Source organism: Acromyrmex echinatior, chromosome 9, assembly GCF_024713525.1.
Source record: "Acromyrmex echinatior isolate Ae372 chromosome 9, ASM2471352v2, whole genome shotgun sequence".
Taxonomy (NCBI): Eukaryota; Metazoa; Arthropoda; class Insecta; order Hymenoptera; family Formicidae; genus Acromyrmex; species Acromyrmex echinatior.
Window position 1 is genome coordinate 2,902,841 of NC_141860.1, and position 23,667 is coordinate 2,926,507.

The following is a 23,667-nucleotide window of genomic DNA, read 5'->3' on the forward strand; positions in this document are numbered from 1 at the left end:
CACTGTACCGATTTACCGAGTACGGTCGAGGAACAGGTCGCAACGTCGCGGCCTCACAGTCGCGTCGGCGCTCCGTTCGCCAGCCGTCGTCAAACTTGTTCTTCAGTCGATCCCCTGAGGTGCCTTCGTTATTTCACTTGATGATGTGCAAATCATAGTGCGAAATTTGTTATTTACGAAGGAGACACGAGTGTCCAGATTTCCAATGGATTCTTTGATGAATTATATTCGCTTTGACGGTTGAGGGATCCTTAGCGGTCCCTGGGACCGCTATGTCTTTACACACCACAGTGGGCCCAAGCCCGACTTAAGACTTGAAGATAGACTACCAATCGATTTGTAAGCAGTATCTCAACAAATTAATTGATCTTTGAATATATTCAATATTAATATCAAAATAATAATAATTGATTAAAATAATATATATTAATTGGACTGATTAACATAATAATAGAAAATATTAGAAAAAATTTTAATAACTACATTAAATAATAAATTACTATTATAGAAGTGAGAGGAGGTAGCGACTACCGTTGGTTCGCCAAAGGACCTTGGAAGAATTATGTACAATATAAGCGCAATGTTGAAAATTCCAGTGACATTTTCACATTTACTTTTAAATTAACTCGTATGTTTGAAAGATCTGATCGGAATAAAAATGATAGAATGTGCACCACATAGGTGCGTGGAAGGTGTAAGTTTGTCCAAAAGCACAAAAAAAAGCATTAAAAAGTAAAAAAAATGCGCAAAGAGAGAGATTTGTGTGGTTAACGAAAAAGATGTTAATAGTGATAAACGCGGCGTAACAATAACGTACACGATCATTGCCTTTATCAGCAATTCTCAATATTATCTTGAAACTGAACGATTATTTCTATGCGTTTACTAGAGACTTTTACACCAAATTAGATCTCCTCTTCAAAGTACCATATTTGAAGTCGATAAATATCTGATAGTCGATAAATAGATAGTAATGTCTTCTAATGAATAAAGATTAGACAGATGATTGTGTTAAAATCGATGAGGTGCGCGTATCTTGTAAATATCGAGTGATCTGTGAAAACCGAGACGACTCGAGTGAGATCGGAGTGCGAATCGGATAAAACGTGTCGAATGGAGTGACGCCAGGATTTCTCGCAGATCATCGTCATCGTGTCTCATCGATGTAGCGCGATGTCGGCTTGGTGGCCTGTCGTGGCAGCGATGCTGTGCTTCTGGATATCCGCTGGTGAGTTTAATGCGTGATTATGCCAGTTGACCGATCGGAATTTATTTATATTATAACATCTCTCCCTTAAATATACGTCAGAGAAAAAAGAAGTGTTTTTAATAATAGTGATGACTATATAAGTTTTATATGTAGAATTAATACATATACATAATGGTTGAATAAATTATTTTAGTTATTCCAATTAAAGTTAAATTAGTTATTAGTTCTTCTTGTAATCATTCAATTTTAATTGCAATAAAACAATATAGAAAAGTTTATTCGACTATATACATTAATTCTACATATAAAATTTGTAGTTGTCACTTATATATGCCATCGCTACAAAAAGTGCTTATTTTTTTCTCTGAGTGTACATTTAAAATAATAATCTAAACTTTGTGACGTTAATTAATTAATATAATGATAAATAAAGAATTTATTTTTATATAAAAAAGCATTAGTTCCGGAATACGCAGTAAATATAAATATCTATAAAATTAATCTGAACCTGAAAGAAATCTCTATAGAAAAAAAAATGCGAAATTGAGGATTTAAAGATCCGAAAATTTATCAATATTTTATAAAACGTATGTTGTTAGAAGTATCTCCTTTCTATGTACAAACAAAAAATAATTTATAGCATTTATGGATCAATAATTTCTATAAGCTATTTATTTTTACTAAAAGAATTAATGAGTATTTTGGAATAAAAATAAAATTCTAGCAATAATTCCATAGGAAATAATCCAAAAATTGCTGATTAATTTTGTATTTTTTTTTTAAATAATTGTTAACATCGATACGTTAAGTTCTCTTGGAAAGATATATCTGATATGATAAATATACAATATATGTATATACGCTTTCTAATATATATGGAGAAAGCCACATGTATTCGGTGTGTACATGGATGTTAGAGCAATCGTTACTTTAATATTTAAACGTAAAATATCGTTACTCTGATATCTAAATAATCAATGTATTATTTTATAATTTTGCTTTTAGTGTAAAACAGTAGACATGCAAGATAATGACGTTCAATGTAGTAAATCCTGCTTACGCCAACGATTCCTTTCTCTCTAGACCAACTATGCTATTATAAGTTGCCTTACTATGTAACAAGATACCATTTGTGCAACAATAATCTCATCGTGTTATTTTCGCACAGTAATTCGTTTCTTTTCTAAATTTGTAAGAAATCTTAAATAATTGTTAAAAGAATTTGGAATATTCTTTAAATATAAACTATATATTCACAATAAAATAATAATTTTAATAGCCTAACAATTTTTAACAAATTATAAAAATAATTATTTTTATTCTTATAATAATATTTTCTTAAAATTAATTTTTCTATCATTATACATCTTAAATTGTGATTATAAACGTAAGAATATAGTTTCATATTAAATAAAATATAAAAAATACATAAATAATTGCAAACTATTAATAATATGTGAATATATTGATAATAAACATTAAAGTGTTTAAATTAAATGTTTTATATATGACAGTTTCACATAGATAATATCAAAATTATAAAAATCTAAAAATATTCAGTAAGTACATAGCTTAAAAAATAATACAATATTGCTAATATATTGTTTAAATCACAACGTCACTGTTCATGTCACTAACCATAATATCCTTCTCATCGTCGAGCAGTCGGGGGAGATTTAGCTAGTAGAAAGTCCATAATCTCAAGAAAGTCTTGCAAAGGTCTTTAGAGTCGGCTTTTGTCAGGTCCCTCTTCCTCAGCTCGTATAATTGCCGAAGAAAGCCGGAGAGCAACTGATCGCGCGCGTGGTAACAGTTGCGACACGATTACGAGAATGTGCATTCGAGAGCGGCCGAAGAACGCAACAAGAGCAGAAAGTTGATAGATGTTTTGTATCTCTACAAACATGCAGTCGTTGAAATCATTAAAGATTTTAATTAATCGAGTGCGCGCAAATGTTGCAAGTATCCCAATTATAACTTAATCCTTGGCAATAAATTATACACAAGTTGGAGTGCTGTTTCAACTTTGTTACAAAAAAATAACAAGGGACTTGAACATCTCTTGAAATTTTTTGATTATCCTATAATTGAAGTAAAATCTTATCGTGACATAAGTAATTAGTTTATTTATTCTTACATTAAAGTGATAAATCATGATAAATATAAATATATTTCAATTTGAAATTATAATATTTTTCTGCAAAGAATGTATTTCGAAATTTTTGTTTTCAAAAAATTTACCTAAAACGTTTACATAAAACATATGTTTATTAATAATATGATATTTTATTCTATTGCTGGGAATTAGCGACAATATAAATAATCTGAAATGAAATCCTAACAAGACATTCTTCTTATACGCGTACATCACATCTGACATGATTAATCCTTCGAGGAGTAATTAACTACAGCCAAGAAACATGCGGTTTTGCGAATAATTACAGCTGCTTCGAGGCGAGCTCTTCCTTCACATCATCTTATTTATGATTCAATCATTTTTCTTAAAATTTAATATCTTACTAAATTAATAACTTTTTTTATCTGCAAGCTATCTAAGCATTTTCTTCTTTTGAGTTTATTTTATATTTTCACGTTTTGTATTAATTTGTATTTTATGTTATTTAATTTATTAAATTTTTATCCTTACGTTATAAATTCAAAATATGTTTATATACCTATATGTATTATAACTTTTTTAAATTTAAAAATTGTAACATTTAACTCTGTCGATAGATTTCTATTTTCTCTTTTCCGATATATACTGTAGACATACTTTTATTTACGTTTTTGATGTCCATGACTGTGAATTATATATGTAATGAATACAAGCATGCGATTGCTGGGTTATCAGAATTTCTCGAACTACGTGGTTAGAATATTTTGATATCTTTGAAAGTTCGAACAAAGCAGAAGGTGGAACCCAGCGACATTCTCGCAAAGCATGTTGTGTACGTACGTTGTAGCTACCGGAAAAATAAAAGCGGACAGTCTACGCATGCCAGGAATACTCGCGATAGCCTCGTAAACCTTCTTTTTGCGTTCTCGTTAACTTATATCATACGGTAGTGTCTTGCGATATCTTTACCAGTCGCACAAAATTATTTTCTAATTTTCATTTAAAAAATTTATATTAAGTAATTATAAGCAATAAAATTATTGATTAAAAAATAATATAAAAATAAAAAATAAATCTTATTTATTTTACTCGGCGAGCACAATATTGCTCTGTACATTCTTATGCAATATGTCTTGCCTATTGCAATATCTATCAGTCTGAAAAAAGGAAATGGCTAGACTTTTTTGTAAAATATACGAAGAATTGTTGTAGGAAATTATCATAAAGCAGTCAAACGGTACATAAAGAAGGTCAGGAGAAATACACGCAAATGGCAAAGAAAACAAACTTTATTCTCAGCACGATAAAACAGTGACACGATCGCAAACTCGCCAGACATCGATATTAATACATTACACGGTCGCATAATCGGAATAGATATTCTACAAAAACCGGCGGTTAAGTCTTACAATGAGAGTCCATCTTGATTTAATTCTTCCTTTTCAAATACTGAAGAATGCGAATATCTACATACGAAGAACTATTTCAAAAGAAGAAATGATTATGTTCAAATGTAATTACTATATTTTTAAAGCAAATAAATCTGTATATTAATATAATTGAAATTAAAAAAAAAAGGATTTATTAATATATTTATATAAAGTAGAACATATATCTTTATTTTTTTAAGATTTGTGAAAAAAATTTAAAATCTCTGAATATAACAAATTTTAAATAAATTGTCCAAATCATTTTACGACTTCAAGATTGACTATAACAAAGATAGAATATGACTTTTCGTTTAATTTTTTGTTTCAGCAATATATTTTTACTGTCACATTTATTGCAATAGTTTTCAAAATTTTTAGTTACCTTGTCTTTTCTTTCAGTACTATGTGGTCAAAATATGAAATTTATTTGTACGTAAAAATTAATCGTCGAATTTTAAGTTTAAATAAAAAAGTAATTCCTTTGTTGAATGAAGGCGTGGAAAAGGATAAAAATGAAAGATCCTATATGAAATTTATCGGTATAAGACTTCTCCAGAGAATTAACAACGTTCAAGCACATAGACAGTCGTACAAACCGGGTCACCAGACACCGAGCAAGAACCCATACCTAACCTTCACTGACACCAAGGCTCGACGACCATTCTGACGAGGAGGGACGAAATGCGTTTCCACTGACTCGTAGAATTCCTTGTAGAATAGGACGATCTTCAGGCCATCTTCCTCATGCACGCGTCATATCGTGATTTATTAACGATGTATTTATGTTTGTGTTGTGTGTCTGAGCTTTTCTGCAATTTTAATTCTCGGGGACAGGTTTTATTCAAATTCGATTAAATTTTACAAAATAATCGCATAAACAATCTTGAACAAAAACTTAAATCCAAAGATAAAAGTATAAAATTATATATATAAAATAGTAAAATTATAATATAAAAAATATGTATATGTACTTACTAACCAAAATAAAATTTATTCGATCAGAAAATTTAGAAATTAAAAAACTTTTTTTTATTCTGATAATTTTCCTTATTATTTTTTCTTAAATTTATTGTATATTGTAATTTTAGCAATAAATTGTAATTTATATTAGATTTTTAAAATAATTCTTCAATTAATATAACTGCAATGTTGCGATTTTCATAAGAAATTTATATTCGTGCATAAACGCTCTTTTAGTAATTTCGACTTTTAACGCAGGAAATAAATTCATCAGCAAATGCAAATGAGACGATCATAATTACGGCGCAGCTATAGAATCATTTATATGGACATTTTTCTCACCAAACAAGAATCATTCGTAACCAGTTCTAGACAATTCTTTGGCAGTTTACGGACTATTTATTGTGCCCGTTCGTTATTGCATTTTTCTCGACGACATTACATTAAGCAGAAATTATCTGTGTCAGTAAATGATGAATATTATAAATGATAGTTTCCTATCTATATTCATTATCATCGCAATTGTGTTTTCAATAAAACATTTAAAAGAAATTGAGTCCACGGAAAAATGTTTATTATGTTTTTTTATAAGAATTTTAATAAAAACATAAGCATAAATGTGAGGATTTCGCATGTAATGTTTATACATATATTTAAAAATTTGTACAGATCTTTTATTATTGATGTTAATATAAGGATTTGCATAACTCGTTAGTTCATTATTTTTAATTGAAACTTATCGCGATTAAATGTGTTTTATTATATATGTGTAATTTTACAAAATTATCGATATAAAGTCTTGCGACCAATAATATGTTTTAAATAGAAATATTTATAAATTTATTTAAGAGTCCAGTTTACCTTGTTGGGGTAAAAAAATTGAAAAAATTTTTTTGCATAATTTGATAGCCCCAAGTGTGTAGAATATTATGTTAAAACCTTAATGGCAAATATAGACATAAATAATAAAAAAAGTAAATTTGAAACTTTAAACATGTTTTTCTCGAAACAACATTTTTTGATCTAACGGAAGTAATAGAGCAAAAACTATTGAACGTATCGTTTTCAAATTTTGCACGATTGTAGAGCAATGTTTTTTCTACTGAATAGACTACATTAAATTAATATCAATAATACCTTTTTTTTAACGCAAAAACAGAACACAATTTAAGGTAAAAAAATCTTTTTTTCACCTTAAATTGTGTTCTGTTTTTTCAAATAATCGCCATTTTGTTAATTTTTATCTGAAGTCAATTATCATAGTCTATTTAATAGAGACATTATTTTTGAATAGGAAAAACGTTTTTTGAACGCTTTCAGATGACTGCAATAGTTCTGTTCTGGCATTATGTTTAGAGAGGCTTCTTTCCCGAAACTTTATGTAGAATGTAGACTAACAATCAACACATTGACTTCATAAAATTTAAAATTAAAGAGAAAAGTATAATAAATAACATGTTAAAACAATAAAGATGTATCTTATTACTTCCTCCCCCCCCCCCTAAAATGCCAAAAATCGTTTTCTTTTTCAAATCACAAAATAGAATGGACCCTTAATAAATATTATTTTTCAATATTGATTATTTTTATAATAGGGGGGACAGGGATAAGTTGTTACAGTTAGTTTTTTTAGTTGCTACAGATGGCAGCACATTTTTATGAATTTTTGTATATGATTCTTATGATACTCTATAACTTCACTTAGTTCAGCCGTCATATTTGAACTCTAGAAGACGCTACGTATATTTTTTTTCACTATTAAAAATAAATATTTCATTGTATAAATCGCTTGTATACATAAGTTAAAGATATATAATTATCCTTTTGTATATTTCTTTTATATACATTTGATTATAATAACACGTTTTGTTTGAATCGATATATATGTACTGGTTGTCGATCTATATTTTTTCAAATTGAGAATGGAAGGTTGGGGCAAGTTGTTACACTTCGATCGGGGCAGGTTGTTACAGCGAATTCTCTAACTTACCCCATTAAAAACAATTTTGTTTCTTCTTGATTGATACACAGATTGATACACAGTTCTATAAATAGAATGCCGACTTCGTTTCCATATTTGAAAACAGCTGAGCAGCGCCATATTTGTGTTCACTCATTCTCATATCTATAAATCACACGGATAATAATGTTAGTGTTTTTTTCACATAAATTTATGTGACATTCATAGACAGGATAGCTCGGAATCAGATTCATCTGTTCTATCATATTGAGAATCAGCAGTTTAGTTATAAAAGAATGGTGCGATCTTATAAAAAAAAAAAACAAACAGAGGATCCACTGATCTTGATCTTGACAAATGTTATCCAAGTCATGATTCTAAACAATATTCAAGAGGTTTTAGCCATCGGACACCTTGGGTAATGTTAATGCTGACGGTGCTGTAACTTGGAAGTTATAACTCGAAAAGTTACTTAATAAAAGTGAACTTAATTGTAGTGTTTTGGGAAACTCTCGAAATGATCCATAAGAATGTGCAATGAAAAGTAGGAAGTTCCATTTAAGAAATTGAAGATAATCTTCACATCACCTTCAAGCAACTATTCAAGGTCAATGACACCATCTTATCTCACTCACACTCATCTCTATTTCCCTCAAAGCCATACAACCTTTATCTGAAACATTTTTTTCTAAGATCAAAAATAAAAAGTTATTTGGGACATTAAAATGAGACACCCTATATATATATAAAATTGATATGTCCTTCACCAACATCTGTGATGTAAAGAAGTGCCTTTCGACTGTATAACAAAATCTAGAGATTCCGATGTAAGCCGTCGCCATGTCCGGACGTGTCTTACATCAGTTCTGTCTTTTTATCGTACTCTGTGTTCTGTATTCTGTGTTCCTTCATTAATAAACGTTTCTTGCTCTTTTTATACTTGCACTCGTGTATTTCATTTCGGTGGTTCGAGAGTGCGTGTACGCATCCGCGAGAGCAACCTCGCGAGTCGGCCGCACGGAAACAACAATATAAATATATATTTCAAGTGATATTGTACATAAATGTAACAATTTGCTCTAACTTTGTAACAACTTGCCTCACAGTGGAGTAAGTTGTTACAATTTACCTACTGATAGAAAATCTTAATTTTCAGTATTTGAAGACATAGATACAAATCAGAAAAAAATTGTCTATCTAAACAAAGATGTACTTGAAGCAATGTATAGATATTTATTAATTTAAATGTATACATTAATACAGAAAACAAATTGCTAATCAAAAATTGTAACAACTTGTCCCGGCCTCCCCTTATCAGGTGTATAAAATTCTAGGTAAAAATGTTTCAAATTAATTTAAATTCTGCATGTCTTTTTTTCATGATTTAAAAATCAATCAAATAATTTGGAACTAGACGATCATTCTTTCATTTAGAGTTCTTTCTTCATTAAGATCAAACAGACGTTTTACCGTTGTCTTTTTTCACGGAAATCCCGGAGAAGGATTTCGAGAGAGTTACGTAAAGACGTTTTTGCACGCGCTTTGCCAACTCGTTTACTCAGCTCGATTTTTCAAGTCTCGAAAGCGTTGCCATGCATGAAAGTGAAGCGTCATGCTGGAGAATATTTAAGGACTGACGATGACCTCACCAGGTGAAGTGAAAGTTTTCCAGTTTGGTTCATTTCGACTCTCAGTTCGTTGCGGCCGAGATGACAGAAACACAAAAATATTCGGTCTCTTTTAGCATACGCAGTATCCGGAAATATATGCGCTTCAATGACATCATGGGGCTCTTGGTTGACTTCGTATATTTTTCAAAGTTTTTCGATTTCAGTCAACAATCTGGGCTATTATTATTGCAAAAAATCGAGCATCAAATGCAAAGAGTTTATTATTTTAATTTGTTTCTACATTTAATATTACAAAAAACATACTTCTCTTAGAAATATATTTGTATTTATTTCTTATTATGAAATCTAAATTTATACTCGTATTAATCACAGATACAATCAATATAAAATGATCATTAAAACAGTATTAAAAGTAAATTGATAAATCGATCCCAGGGACTGCGGGGCAGACTGTTCTCGGAACTATTTTTTAGATATTCGAAAGAAGTGATCGCGTTTGGTTAACGAGAAAACATCGTCAATTCGAAGGCTCCGCAATTCACCGCGACCAGCGGAAATCGAGTGGTTCACTTTCAGATCCTGTTGCACGTCTCGCGTTACTTTACCACGCTGCACCATTCCCCATGAGTCACATGAAAACTGCACCTGCCGATTGCACACTCTCTACACTTTGGAAATCCTTCCATCGTCTACGAGAAAACTTTATTGCCTCTTTTAGTTTCAACGAAACAATCGTCTCTTCTCTCTCTCTCTCTCTCTCTCTCTCTCTCTCTCTCTCTCTCTCTTCGTGCTCTCTCTTTCCTTACAATTATCAATTCAGTCGCCGTTAAAATCGAAATCACAAGCTAGGAAGTTGCATCTCCACAGTAAAGATACTTTAATTTCATTTGCTCTAGTAATTAAGATAGCAATTATTCCTACCTAATAATACTAAATCAATTATAAATACTTTTTTTTTTCTACAAATCAACAACTGATAAATTGTTTCATATTACTAAATCTATTAATCATACCATATCTTTGAATTCCCATGTAAATGGCATGAAGATATAGTATACAAAAGGATACATCGATTTAATGAGGCAGCGATTTACTGACGATGTATGGGCGCTAAATTATTGTGAGCCGATATACCGATGCTGATTAACGATGGCAAATAATTACAAGGTGATGCATCCTCAACCGTTCGGTTAATTTGCGATCGGTGATCGGTTGATCAATTTCCGGGCTTCACCCGTTTCCGATACACCTGTCTGTGCCGAAGCGAGAGCTCTCACGAGAGAAACGAGCTCGACGCATAAATCACGGAGGCCGGACTTTCTAGCCATTAGCGACAGCTCTAGCGATGAACGCTACCGCCTGCCTAGAAGCCATCAGCAAACGTGCTCGACGTGCCTATTCGTCTTGAAGAGCGAGCTTTAACACTTTGCGGTTTAACTAAATGCTCGTAACATCGACAAGATTTTTTTCATGTATCTTTTGATTTATTGGAAAGCCATTAGAAATCTTCATACAGAACGCCTCAATATTGATACATACATACACAAACTACATCATAAAATGCGCTAAAAGTAATTATGTATACGTCTAAAATGAAAAATTTTTAATAAAAATAAATTTCTTAAATCTGACATACTTAAATAATGTTCTGAAAGAAAATTAACGTTGTACTTCGTTAATAATGTATCTAGATAGTCTAGGATCTATTTATGGTAATAATATATGACATCAAATATATAAAAGATTAAATCAACCAAATCAGATTAAATATATATAAGATCGAAAAATATTTTTTGTTGTATGATAATTAGTGAGTCAAATAAGCTTAATTTTGCCCTCAAAAATCAAGGCAATGTATATTAAGATTACTTACTGACTCACTTACGAACAATAAAAAGTAAATATTAATAGATAAATAAATATAAATCATATTCACTTGAGTTTAGTTTTGTAAAAAAAGAGAAAGAAAAAAATTCTTGTTGATATTAAGTATGCCATCTATAAAAACTCATTAAAAAACATATTAAATGAAAAATGTTACATTGTGCGGAAGGAAGACACTTTCCGTTCTGTTTTATATGGTAAATGGTAATTATGTTGAATCGGCCTCAAGGATGATTGTGAAAGGATTGAAATACCGCCTGCCTATTCTCATTTACCTGCTTGCTTTTCAGAAGCCTCTCACCTTGAGATGACAACGCACTTTTCTCTAACTCGACTAACTGTAACTCTTCCTGCAAAATTACGCGTAGTTTAATTTTTTCGAATTAAATTGCTTACTCTTGCGGAAACAAAATATTTTTTATCCTCCACGCACAAAGATATAATTATATCGAGTAGCTCTCAAGGATGATTGTGAAAGGAGATTGAAATTCTATCTGGCTATCTGTCTCTTTTCCGAGATTCTGTCACCTTGATGGCAGAGAATTTTACTGCATTAACGGCACACTGAATTAACAAATACAACAAATGTTTTCTTCAGGGTTTTAATATCAGTTTTCCTCCATATGAAAAAGTTATACTTATCGAAAAAGTTCTCTTTTATCAGAAAAAGAAAATTGTGAAAGGAGCATTGTGAAAGGATCGAAATTGCCCGTTTGCTTCTTCCATCGTACTTTTACCCCAATGATAATCGAGTTTCTCTCAAAAGTAATTAACAAATCGGAGCAATCTAATCGTAGATTTTCCTTTAGAATTTTAAATAAGCTAGATTTTCATGGTGTTCGCCACAAAGTAGTTTCAATCAAGAATTAACATTCTACTTACTCCTTACGAGCTTTCCGAAAAGTAAAATTTTCTTTGATTAATTAATAAACTATCTAATGAATTATTTCCTAAAATGTTATATATTTGCATAATTAAAGTCACGTAATACAGTAAGATACTTTCCTTCCCGTTTTTCCGAGGTAATTTTACCAGGATAGTTGACCAAGGATTACTGTGAAAGGTCTGAGACTCCACCTGCCTCTTTCGAAAGCCCCTCAGCGGGGAGAACAGCGGAGTTTCCTTTAACCGGTCATCCACAAAGTAGGGCGACCTGCCGTCGATGACTTCAGCGAGCACCAAGATTTCAATGTCCGAAGGACAGCGTGCTCAGTAATGACAATTCGTGCTGCGCTAACAATTGTAGTTGCAAATTGATGATATATCGTCGCTCTTAATTAAATGAAAATTATCGGGATGATTACGCGATACTTGTAAACGATATGCTTTAATGATTAGAAATGCCGAAAAATACGCCCTGATAAAAGAATGTTAAATCAGGAAGCCTGCGACGCTTATCATGCCATTATTATTATTCTTATCATTCGATAAGCCATTAAAAAGGCGTAATTCTCTCGATAAAGGTACTAACACAATTACAAATGCGAAAACAAACGTACACACAGTCGTTCGATCGCACTTTCATCGTCCCACTTTCTCCGTGTTGTTCGGAACGCATCGCCGGACTGACCATGCTCTTAGTGATTTTACGAGAGAACCTTTCGTAGTTCCACGACACCTCCGTCGTCGACCGGCGATTAAAGATAGAAAACGTGTAGACGAAATCCGAGAAAGTCCCGGAATCACATCCGTGTCTCTTTTATGTTAGACGCGTTACTGTGTTCAAAGGATATACGATTCGAAAGGAAACTCGTTGCTGATCGATTTGGGAAAGTCCCACCGTAATGGCGATCAACTTTACAATCAATGTTCACTCATTTCCTTGAAATATCCTTTAATCGTATAATTTTATTTCTTTAAATAATTTTACAGAATATTTCATAATTATCATAATTTCAATAATAGATTCTTCAAGTAATTTGCAAAAGATTTAAAATCATTTAATGTAATTTGACGATCTGTAAAATCTTAAATTAAAACTGTCAAAATCAAGTTTATTTAAAATACACGGATTATTATAATTTTATTAATAATATTAAAATCAAACAAAGGCTTCCGCACTATATAATGCCTATAAAAGTTTTTGTTTATCACATTATAAACTATATGATAAGTGAAAATTCATTTCACCAAATTTTCCATATAATTAGTGCAAAATCCTTCATTAGAGAACTCTTTTGCGCCATTAGAATTAAAATTATATTAGAATAAAATAAAATAAAATAAAATAATTCTAAAGTATATATATAATATATAAATTGTTCTCTTATTAATCTTTTTATTTACATCACTGTATTTTCCTTTATCAATCGACAAATCACTAACACTGTGTGCTTGAACAAATGAGAGAAACAAAAAAAAAAGCTATTTCACGGAGTTACTCATCCTATGACAATGTAACTGTGGTTTACGCCAGTTTACGGTACCATTCGATATCCTTTCGATATCCTCGTTAATTCTTATTCGCGAGAGTGTGCACGGAATTGTTATTTTTATCCAATCGTGATGCATTGACATTGATACGAATGCGCGATGCCGATTATGGCAAGAGCGGCTGTATTACAATGCGCTCTGCTGTCTTCGCTTCGAGTAGCGTCTCAAACGCGCACAGCGCACATTATAGCGGTATTGAAGTCACTGCACCGTGAGAATACAGTTACTGCGCTATATTCTCATGAATAATCGCTACGATTACGACGAAGGGTGAGAAGAGAGCGCGAAGTAAAACCACTACCATTACAAAGATTGTCACGCTTATGTCGTTCTCTGCGAAAACACTTCGCCACGTTTTTCACGATAGGAGCTTATTGATTTGAAAACAATTGTTAGATCAAAAACAGTCATTGCAGCTTGTCTTCCCATGTTAAATCGCAAAACACATCATAAAGACAACCTCTAAATCATCATAGAGTTGATATTATACTCATTCCATTATTTTACCCATTCCAAAGAAAACCAGAGGTTTTATTAGGATTGTATAAAAAAAATTAATTTTTAAATCAAAAACACATATAAAGAATATTTGTAAATATTTAATAAATATAGGTATACTAAACTAGACTGATATAATTTTAATACATCATACCAATTTATATATATATAATATTTTGTAATATTAAAAACTGTAATATAATTTTATTTTAGTATTTGGTTTTATAACTCCTCTTTCCATGAATTATTTGAAATTGAATCTAAATTACATGTAAATATCTAAAATGTGTAATATACATTCATTCACTTTTGATTTTTTTATTCTATCCGAATGTTTTTTTATATTAGGTGTTGGAATTAATTCGTAGCGTTTTACAAGTGATGGGAAGTACTTTCATTAATGTATTTTTTAATGCTCATGTGAAATAAATAACATTCTTTCATTAAAAAACGAATTTTTTATATGTGATGTCATCATTTCTTTCTTTATCTTCACTACAGAAGTATTGTTTTTATATTTGAAAAATTCATTATAATATTTTTACAATGAATGAGATAATATAATGTATACATATAAGAGCCAATTGCGGATCTTGATGAGGATTAGAGAATATTATTTTAATCGTTGATCATATAAAAATTAATAATGTTAAGGCTACATTAAATATGTTTCGGTTACATGATCAAGCCCTATTCAGAGACAAAAACTTCTTATAAAATTATTGTTATAATATTTTTTCAAAATTCTTTTATAATTAATTTTATTTGAATAAAATAATGTAATTAAATAATGAATATGTAAACTAAATATTACGTGAAAAAATATCAAATAATCAATTTTATCAAAAAAAAAACTCCAAAAATCACCAAAAAACCCTAATAAAAATCAATTTGGCTGAGTTTTTTTAAAAAAGCCCACGTTTTTTCCAACTCTGAAATCATGTCATATTTTTAATAATGACGGATTCCTATTTAATTCTTATTTCTTATTTTAAGAAAAAACTCAATCGAGTCCTTGGTTTTTCTAGCTTCAGTTTATTTCCCTCTTTTTTATATGTGAATAAAAATCTAATCTTATTTTTATGAACAACTTTAGAAAAGTCAAATGACAAAACTATGAAAAATAACGTGCAATTCATATTCGCGAAAAGGAAGCGAGCACGCAACGAAAAAAGCGCGTATACGAAAGAGATAAGCGAAAGATGCGCAGTTAAATCCGTGAGAAGAGTTTATTATCACTACTCGGTCAAAGTAAATCTGAATTTTGCAATTGTAAACGTGCGCTCGCACGATGCACTTTCTATTTCTAGCATATATATGCGCGCCTTTCGCGCCATATCAGATCGGTCGGCCGGTATCATAACGCTCTTCATGCGGCCACTCGCTGTGACTTTCTATTCCAAGCATAACTCTGATCATTCTTAATAAGAGAGGTCGAGGATCGTTGATGTGTGGTTACCGCGAAATCACGGCACGATTATTCGACAGAGACGCGCAGTCAAGTGTATAGAACCGCCGCGAGATCCAGTTATTCGCTTTTCTTACACGAGAAGCTATGATACGGAAATGTTATAAGCAACGCGAGAATCATCATAATTACGCGATGAGAACAATATAAGAAATTACATGTCTCCAAAGAAAGTCTTTAACAAATATAAATAATAATCGCTCTCTATCTCAATTTCCTTTCCATCAACTTTAATATCTTTCTTTTAAAACAATTTTTTTTTTATTACTTCCTTTTTACTACACTTCAATTCTTCGGCAATTATATAATTAGCCAAAAGAGATATGTTGTAATAATAAATAATATGAAAGATAATATCACAGAATCCTAAAGAGATTCATGCGTAAAACGGAGGTTGCATATAAGACACAGTCGAAAATGCGCAAAACTCGTGGAGGGTCACAGTCTACTTGGCGATATGAACTCGAAATCTAAGAAGGAATGCATATCAAGGCCGATCTCTCGGTGCGCGCGCATTTCCACCCACTATTCTCTCTTATCGTTCGGTAAACCTGAGGCTAATTAGAACTCGAGCGTAAAATAGCAAGTTCGTCGCTCGTGCTCAAAACACACTCGCGGTTGCAAAGAATCGAAGCCGATTTGAACGGTATTTCAGTCGCGTTGTCAACCTTCCGTGACGAATTATTAATTGCCAGCGAGAGGGGGGGGGGGCTGAGTTCTAATACTGTAAATAATTCGATCGGGGATTCCAATCATCGCAATTACAAATTAAACGAAGAACTTTGACAATTTAAGATAGTAACATTAAAATTTTTAGATGTGATTTATTTATGCATAAAAACCGAGAAGAAAAAAGAGATTAAAGAGATAAAAAATACTGCGATCTTAATAATTTAAAAGATTCGAAATTTTTGAATTCAAAAATTTTAAAACCTCAGATTTTAGAAAATTTTAATTTTTAAACAATTATAATTTAGAACTTAGACTGATGAGAATAAATTAATTAAGAGAAATATATATCTTACAATTAGAAATCTATGTCTCTATTTTCGATTAAAGCGCTTAATATTCATATGCCAATTTATTGAAAATATATTTCTTCACTTTTTATACATCACACGCCGATTGAAGCTGAAGCTTTTAGCTTCGATTACATTTCAAGTCGAACAAACTAAATCGGCGTGCAATTTATAAAAATTGAAAAAATATATTTGCATATAAATATTATTAAGTACCAAAGTTCGTTTTGACCAAAAATAGGATTATTTCTCTTAATTGATTTAATTTATAAACTTATTGTAAAGTTTTAGAATATTGAAAAATTTGATAGTTCTACAAAAGTCAGTGGCAAATTATTTTACTTACAGAAAGCCAATTGAGCGATAATACACCGCCCATAATAGGGTTGGATTATCGAAACTGGAAACTTTCGGAGACCGAGCCGGTAGGAAATGTCATAACCAGAGTTCACGCTAAGGACAACGAGCAGGATAATTTGATTTATGGTCTGGAACTGGAAGATGACGAGGACAACAAGCCTCAGTTACCATTACCCTTCTTCATCAACAATAGGACCGGCGTAATTTTTCTCAATGAAACTCTCAAAGGGAGAGTGAGTATTTTTGCTAATTGTCAATTGCGAAAATTTGTTATTTCAAATAAAAATTTCTGCTTTGAATAGGTTAAAATGAGAAATTTTGATGAAAATGTACAGATTGATGTTTATAATTAATTATGATATAATTTAAAGTATATTTTACACACACACTTTGGTTGTAGAAATAATTTATTAAATAAATTATACGTATTTTTGTATCAATTGGCTAATTAAATTTATAATAATTATAAAGATTTATGTTTTAAATGTTTTACTATTACTTTAAATATTACACTGCACAGTATGCAATATAAACATGGCTAAATATATATATATATATATATATACATATATGTATTTCGATACATATATTTCATACACACGCAAAAATTGCACGAGTTGAACTAAAATAGGAATATTTGAAAAATTATTACAAAGAAAGAATGTATTTTTTCAATATTGACGGCACAATATGTCTACATATGGCGATCGCAAATGCTCGGATATTGAGGCGCTTGAGTTACAGTTCTTGCTCGTTCTTCTTTTCAGGCAGGCCAGAATCTGTCATTCTATGTGACTGTTTTCGACGGTCATGTCAAAGTGAAACTTGGAGTTTACGTCAACATCGAGCATGAATCGACAACGAATCGGGCAAGGATAAGGTGCGTGATCTAATACACATACACACTCCCGCTCCCGCGCGCGTTGATATTTTGGATAGGTCATATCGGGTTTATTAAAAAAAGAAAACAAACATGAGAGATGTACAAAATGTAAATGCTAGATTTCGAAGAAAGAACATATGTACATATATAGTAACATTCTAGAATAACATTATATCAGTTAATTTGCATTGACACTGAAAGTAAAATTTTAAAAGATTTCAGATTTTTTGAGGATAAATAAGTATTGCTCTAATATAAAATATGTAAAAAAATATCAATTTCTAAATATATTAATATTTTTGAGCTTTAGAAAAAAAATTAATGATAAACATATCATTTTTAAATCATTTATGAATTTCAGTCAAATGATAATATAGAAATGCGATTTAATAATATGCAAGAACCCAATTTTTGATGTCTTCGTATATGTTGCATTTTTACTGCATCATTTTCAAATAATTCTTTGCATTATATATTCATGAAATTTTGCCTTTTATATTTATTAATATGGAACTTCTTAATTAAAAAAAAAAATATTCCGCGTTTTTAAGATTAACAAATTATCTCTTTAAAGAATATAATTTATTGTAATAATTAAACTTCCTCTAATTACAATTTATTGTAATTTAATAAAAATTTATTCTCTTATTGTATTTAGAAAAAATTTTAATAATTAACATTTTAATAAAAACTGTATTAAATTGAACGAGCTTACGAAATAGTAGTTTTTTTCATAAAAGGCAAGGAATAACTGCCGACCTTAAGGGAACTCAGCGGTGATCGTTCTATTATTCATGCTCCACTTCGTTAACGATAATGGACACTACTTGAATAAAAATTGCAAAGTGTAAGAAATACTTGTTATAGAGAACTAATGTTTCTTACGTCAGGATATCAATTCAACAGATCATTCAGTCGACGAAATATCTAATTTGTACATGTATATTATAAGAGATATATCAATATTTTTATAAAAATACATATATCATACATATAAATATAATACATAAATATTAAGTTAGGAAATAAAAATATTAAACTTAGAAAGTATATAATTACATACAGAGAAAAGATTTCTTTAAATCAAACAAATTTATGCATTGGAATAGTCCAACCAAATGAATGGAATTAAAAATGTGATTACTTTCATTAAAACTACATTTTTTTTACTGAACAAAATACGTTTCATTTAAAATTAAATTTGTTTTAATAAAACAAATGTAAATAGGACTCTCGAGTCCAAACAAATCTTTTTCTCACTATTAAATTATAGAGCAATTTTATTTGAAACAAATTTCATTGGCGCGCGCCCACACACATACATACAAAACACATATAAACAGATTAGATTTTTTATTTAAAAAATTCTTCCTGATTTAATTTTTTTGACAGGGTACCATATTTAAATCAACCTAATTCCGGTAGCGGAATACGACCGCCTTTCCTACCAAATCTGTCGTCCTTCCCCTCGCCGCCTTTACCACCGAAACAATACCATCCTGAAACTACAAAACTTGAGTTGGAGAGAATAAAACCTAAGGAGAATGACAGTAACGTCAACAGCAATACCATTAGTACCGTTAGTACTGTCAATACAGAAGAAAGCGTCCGGATAAACGAAGTAGAAACTCCTGCATTAAGCTCGAAGGTTACACCTTCCGCTGCACCGCCTTCGCAAGATATGGCGATGACGTTGGTACCGATAGCAGCTGGATGCGCCCTCGTTGTAGGTCTTGGTCTGGGTGCCTGGTCCCTGAGAAATAAATTTTGCAGTAATCGCAAATCCAAGGTGAACATATGATACTCGAAATAAGATTGATTTAAAAAAAGGAAGATGTAACCTTTTTTATAAAAATAAAAACATATTAATTTTTACACAAATTTCAAACAAGGTATTTAATAAGACTGAATCGGATTTTTAGAAGGGACAAGCGTCAGTCAGCGTTTCTAATCTATCAGACGAGCCTTCTCTCGTCCTGAAGAGATGGCGAGGTCCAAAGACTCGTAACAATCGTTACCAACCATGGGAGAAGGAATTCCAAGCAGGCATTCAGAGTAAACAAGAGGATAAATGGGAATTTCCCAGACATAGATTAAAGGTGTGATCATCATTCTATACTTGATAATTAATTGATCACGAAACTGATCTACTAACTGATCGACTAATTAATTCTATGAATATTGCTACATTATTAAGTTCTTCTCTGTCTAAAGGATGTAAAATTGAGTGTTTTTCAAAAATGGGTCGTAGATAAATGGTGAAATCAAAGTGTGTGATAGTTTGAGATCTTTTTTCTTGATATGTTAACGTAAGTGCTACGTATTTATTTCTTAAATATTATATTTAACACAGGTGGTGTGTCCAAGGCGGTGTTGTGCAATAGTGTCAAAATTTCCGGGGTCTCCGTTATAAAAAATTTAGTATCTAATAGAGCTAGAATAGAAAATTAAAATTTTTTATAATTAATTATAATGGGTTCTTGACTGCATGAACTAAGGAAAATAAAAAATAATAATTTTTCACTAAGTGTTGTAAAAAAAAGTTATTTTTTTCGCTTGAAATTTCTGTGCTTTACTTGTATATTAAAAAACCTTTATTTAAATTATCCTTAACATATTAGGTGTTGGAATTAATTCGTAGCGTTTTTAATGAAAGAATGTTATTTATTTCACATGAGCATTAAAAAATACATTAATGAAAGTACTTCCCATCACTTGTAAAACGCTACGAATTAATTCCAACACCTAATAAAATCCTTAGTTTATGCAGTAGCAATATTTAATTCAAACATGTGTACCAAAATTCAAGTCAATTGAATTATTAGTGTGGGAATTTTGTACGGCGACTTAAAAAACATCGTTTCGAAAAAAACACATTTAAACTTTAATAAGATATTTAAAGTAACATAATAAGAAAAATTCAGCTTCTATCTTATTCTAGACACCTTAAAAGCTTATTCTAAACACTTTAATGTATTGATTTATGAAAAAAAAATTCGATTTTTTTGAAAATTCTAGACCGAGAAGGGACCTTAGTTATCAAACGGCTAAGTAACTTAACTAGACAATTAAATTTAATTATTTTATGAATTCATAAATGCATTAAATAAATAAATTTCCAAGTAATATGTTCTAAGTTTATAGTCCCAAGTAATTATTAAGTTCTAACTAATTAAATAAGCCATTCTCGTTTAATTGATTAGTTAATTATTGCTAGGTCTTCAATATCCTTGGGGAAGGTTGTTTTGGCCAAGTATGGAAATGCGAAGCCCTAGGGATCGATGGCAAATCTGGCCCCACAATTGTAGCGGTGAAGACTCTGAAAGAAAATGCCGCCGAGAGAGAACGACTGGATCTTGCACAAGAGCTACGTGTCATGAAGAATTTAGATCCTCATCCCAATGTTGTACGGCTTCTAGGATGCTGCACTGAACGGGAACCCATGTTCGTCATTCTGGAGTATGTCAGTGGCGGCAAGCTGCAGAGTTTCCTCAGAGCCTCCAGAGAAGAGAGAAATCATGGAAGTGCAGGATTAACCTCAAGGGATCTTACTGGATTTGTATATCAAGTAAGTGATCGAATTGTAAACCTTTAACTAATTGTAAGAATATAAGAGTCAGCTGATAAAATTAATTTGAATTTATTAACAAAAAATATATAAATAACCTGCTCGAATCTGTACAACAATTAATTAAGAAGAATATATACCATATATTAAAAATTATAAGAACTTTCTATCTTTTCCATAATATACAATATTGTAAATGTCTTAATAAATTATTTGTCTTTGATTGTATTTTTATGCTTATTATTGACCATTCTCCTTAACTAATTAAATTTATTATTTATAGATCGCCAAAGGTATGGAATATCTGGCATCAAAGGGTATCATTCATAGAGATTTAGCCGCCAGGAATATCCTGATCGACGAAAACCGCGCGTGCAAAGTAGCGGACTTCGGTTTTGCCAGAGACGTAGCGGCTAATCAGATTTATGAGAGAAAATCGGAAGGTAGATTACCGATTAGATGGATGGCACCTGAAAGTTTATATGATAATATATTCTCCGTTAAATCGGATATCTGGAGCTTCGGCGTCCTCATCTGGGAGATTGTAACATTAGGATCAACACCGTATCCTGGACTCGCTGCCGCAGAGGTATTAATATGTATAATATAATATAATCTTCTTTATCAATTTTGTTAATTTACTTGACTTAATACAAAATCTGAGCACCGACTCAATATTATAATAACAAATTCGAATAAAGATTAATTAAATTAAATTAAATAATTCGGCCAAAACCGAACAAATATAAAGAACATTATTGATAAAATAAATATATTAATAATAACATATACAAAGACATATCATAAATGGTACTGTTTCATCTGGATTATATATTCCTGTATGTAATTATTCTTAATATATTTATTCTATTTGCAACATTGTACAATTTATACTTGCTCGACCTTGAATTAATTTTTATTTAAATTTGTTAATTAGCTTAGTTAAATGTTTTTATTTTGTTCTCTGATTGAATCAATTTAATTCGATTTAAAATAGTGTAATTATATATATATGAAATGAATTTTATCTAATTAAATGATTCAATTAAAAATAAATGTAAAAAATTAAATTGGATAAAATTTAGTTGAATTTAAAACAATTAAAGTAAAAATATCAAATCAATACTTGAATGAAATTAACAAAATTAAAGATAAATTTAAGATAATCGTAAATTAAATTAGAAGAATTAAATCAATTATAAAAAGTAACTGTACGGCAATTAAATGATGTTTTCTTTTATATATTACGTCGGAATATTTTTCCACAGGTAATGCGAAAGATCAAAGAGGGCTACAGATTAGACAGACCTGAGCACTGTAAAAGGGAGCTCTATAATATCATGTATTATTGCTGGGACAAGGATTCGGCGTGCAGACCATCCTTTGCTGAGCTCGTTAATCTGACTGAAAGCCTGCTGCTTGATGAGACAGACTATATTGAGCTTGACAGATTTCCGGATCACTCGTATTATAATGTGCTCAATCTTAGCGGAGAGAAACTATAAATCTCGCGTGATAATCGTTAATGTTATGTCACCCGATTTTCACATAGATATGCTGCCACATATTTTCGCAAATGGATTTAACACATTAGAATTTAATTGGATATATTTTCGCCATGTAAGGAATTATATGGAAAAATCTTACAGAAAATTATAGAGCTGACAATTTTTTTAATCTTAGCCGAAGAGAATCATCAAATTATACGACTCATCGGAAATAATATTGCATTTTGCAGTAATGTGTGTTTGATGATTTCGCTTGAGAACTTTGATTTGAGCTTTAATTCTTTCTGCTCTTTACAGTATAAGACTGTTCTGATTATTCTGTTAAATACTCAGATACACGTGCGTCTTAAATACTCATATGTACGTACACATACGAAAAATATATGTTTTATAATAATTAAGAATGAAAAACGTAATTAAATTTAAACGCGACATCCTCTCCACGCTTACAAATTGAAGAAAAGTATTCCTAATACTTTAATCGCTATTCATGTCTAGACATGAATCTGTATATATGTACTGATTGTGAGTTAAATATTGTTGTAAGTTATTGTACAATTGTGTGTTGTAAAAATAAAAAATCTATATACGAGTACATTGTACATGCAGTCAGCAATATATTTATCTTTCCTATAATATATATTTTATATTAATCACAATATATTTTATATTAAAATCTATATTATATATTTTATATAATAATATAATTATTCAAACTAAACATGTTTTTTTTTTTTAG

The 23,667-nt window shown here is 30.6% G+C and overlaps 1 protein-coding gene across 2 annotated transcripts; it reads left to right on the forward strand.

Moving 5' to 3' along the window:
• Positions 1-44: 44 nt before the first annotated feature.
• Cad96Ca (tyrosine kinase receptor Cad96Ca) lies at positions 45-23,523 on the forward strand. 2 transcript variants are annotated; one of them, XM_087409352.1, is made up of 9 exons: positions 45-339; positions 509-1,228; positions 16,958-17,202; positions 17,737-17,849; positions 19,245-19,641; positions 19,775-19,951; positions 21,070-21,420; positions 21,704-22,009; positions 22,689-23,523. In XM_087409352.1, the coding sequence occupies exons 2-9, from the start codon at positions 1,174-1,176 to the stop codon at positions 22,923-22,925; spliced, it is 1,881 nt and encodes a 626-aa protein (XP_087265478.1). In that variant the 5' UTR covers positions 45-339; positions 509-1,173; the 3' UTR covers positions 22,926-23,523. The 2 variants fall into 2 exon arrangements, with proteins under 2 accessions (XP_087265478.1, XP_011063057.1); XM_011064755.2 differs by having other exon boundaries at positions 45-1,228.
• Positions 23,524-23,667: the final 144 nt, after the last annotated feature.

What these genes read in the sequence shown, in the direction of transcription:
- Cad96Ca (XM_011064755.2), top strand. Translation starts at nt 1,174, where the DNA reads ATGTCGGCTTGGTGGCCTGTCGTGGCAGCGATGCTGTGCTTCTGGATA. An exon ending in GTGCTTCTGGATATCCGCTG is followed by an intron (nt 1,229 to 16,957) that starts GTGAGTTTAATG and finishes TTTTACTTACAG; the next exon opens with AAAGCCAATTGAGCGATAAT. An exon ending in ATGAAACTCTCAAAGGGAGA is followed by an intron (nt 17,203 to 17,736) that starts GTGAGTATTTTT and finishes TCTTCTTTTCAG; the next exon opens with GCAGGCCAGAATCTGTCATT.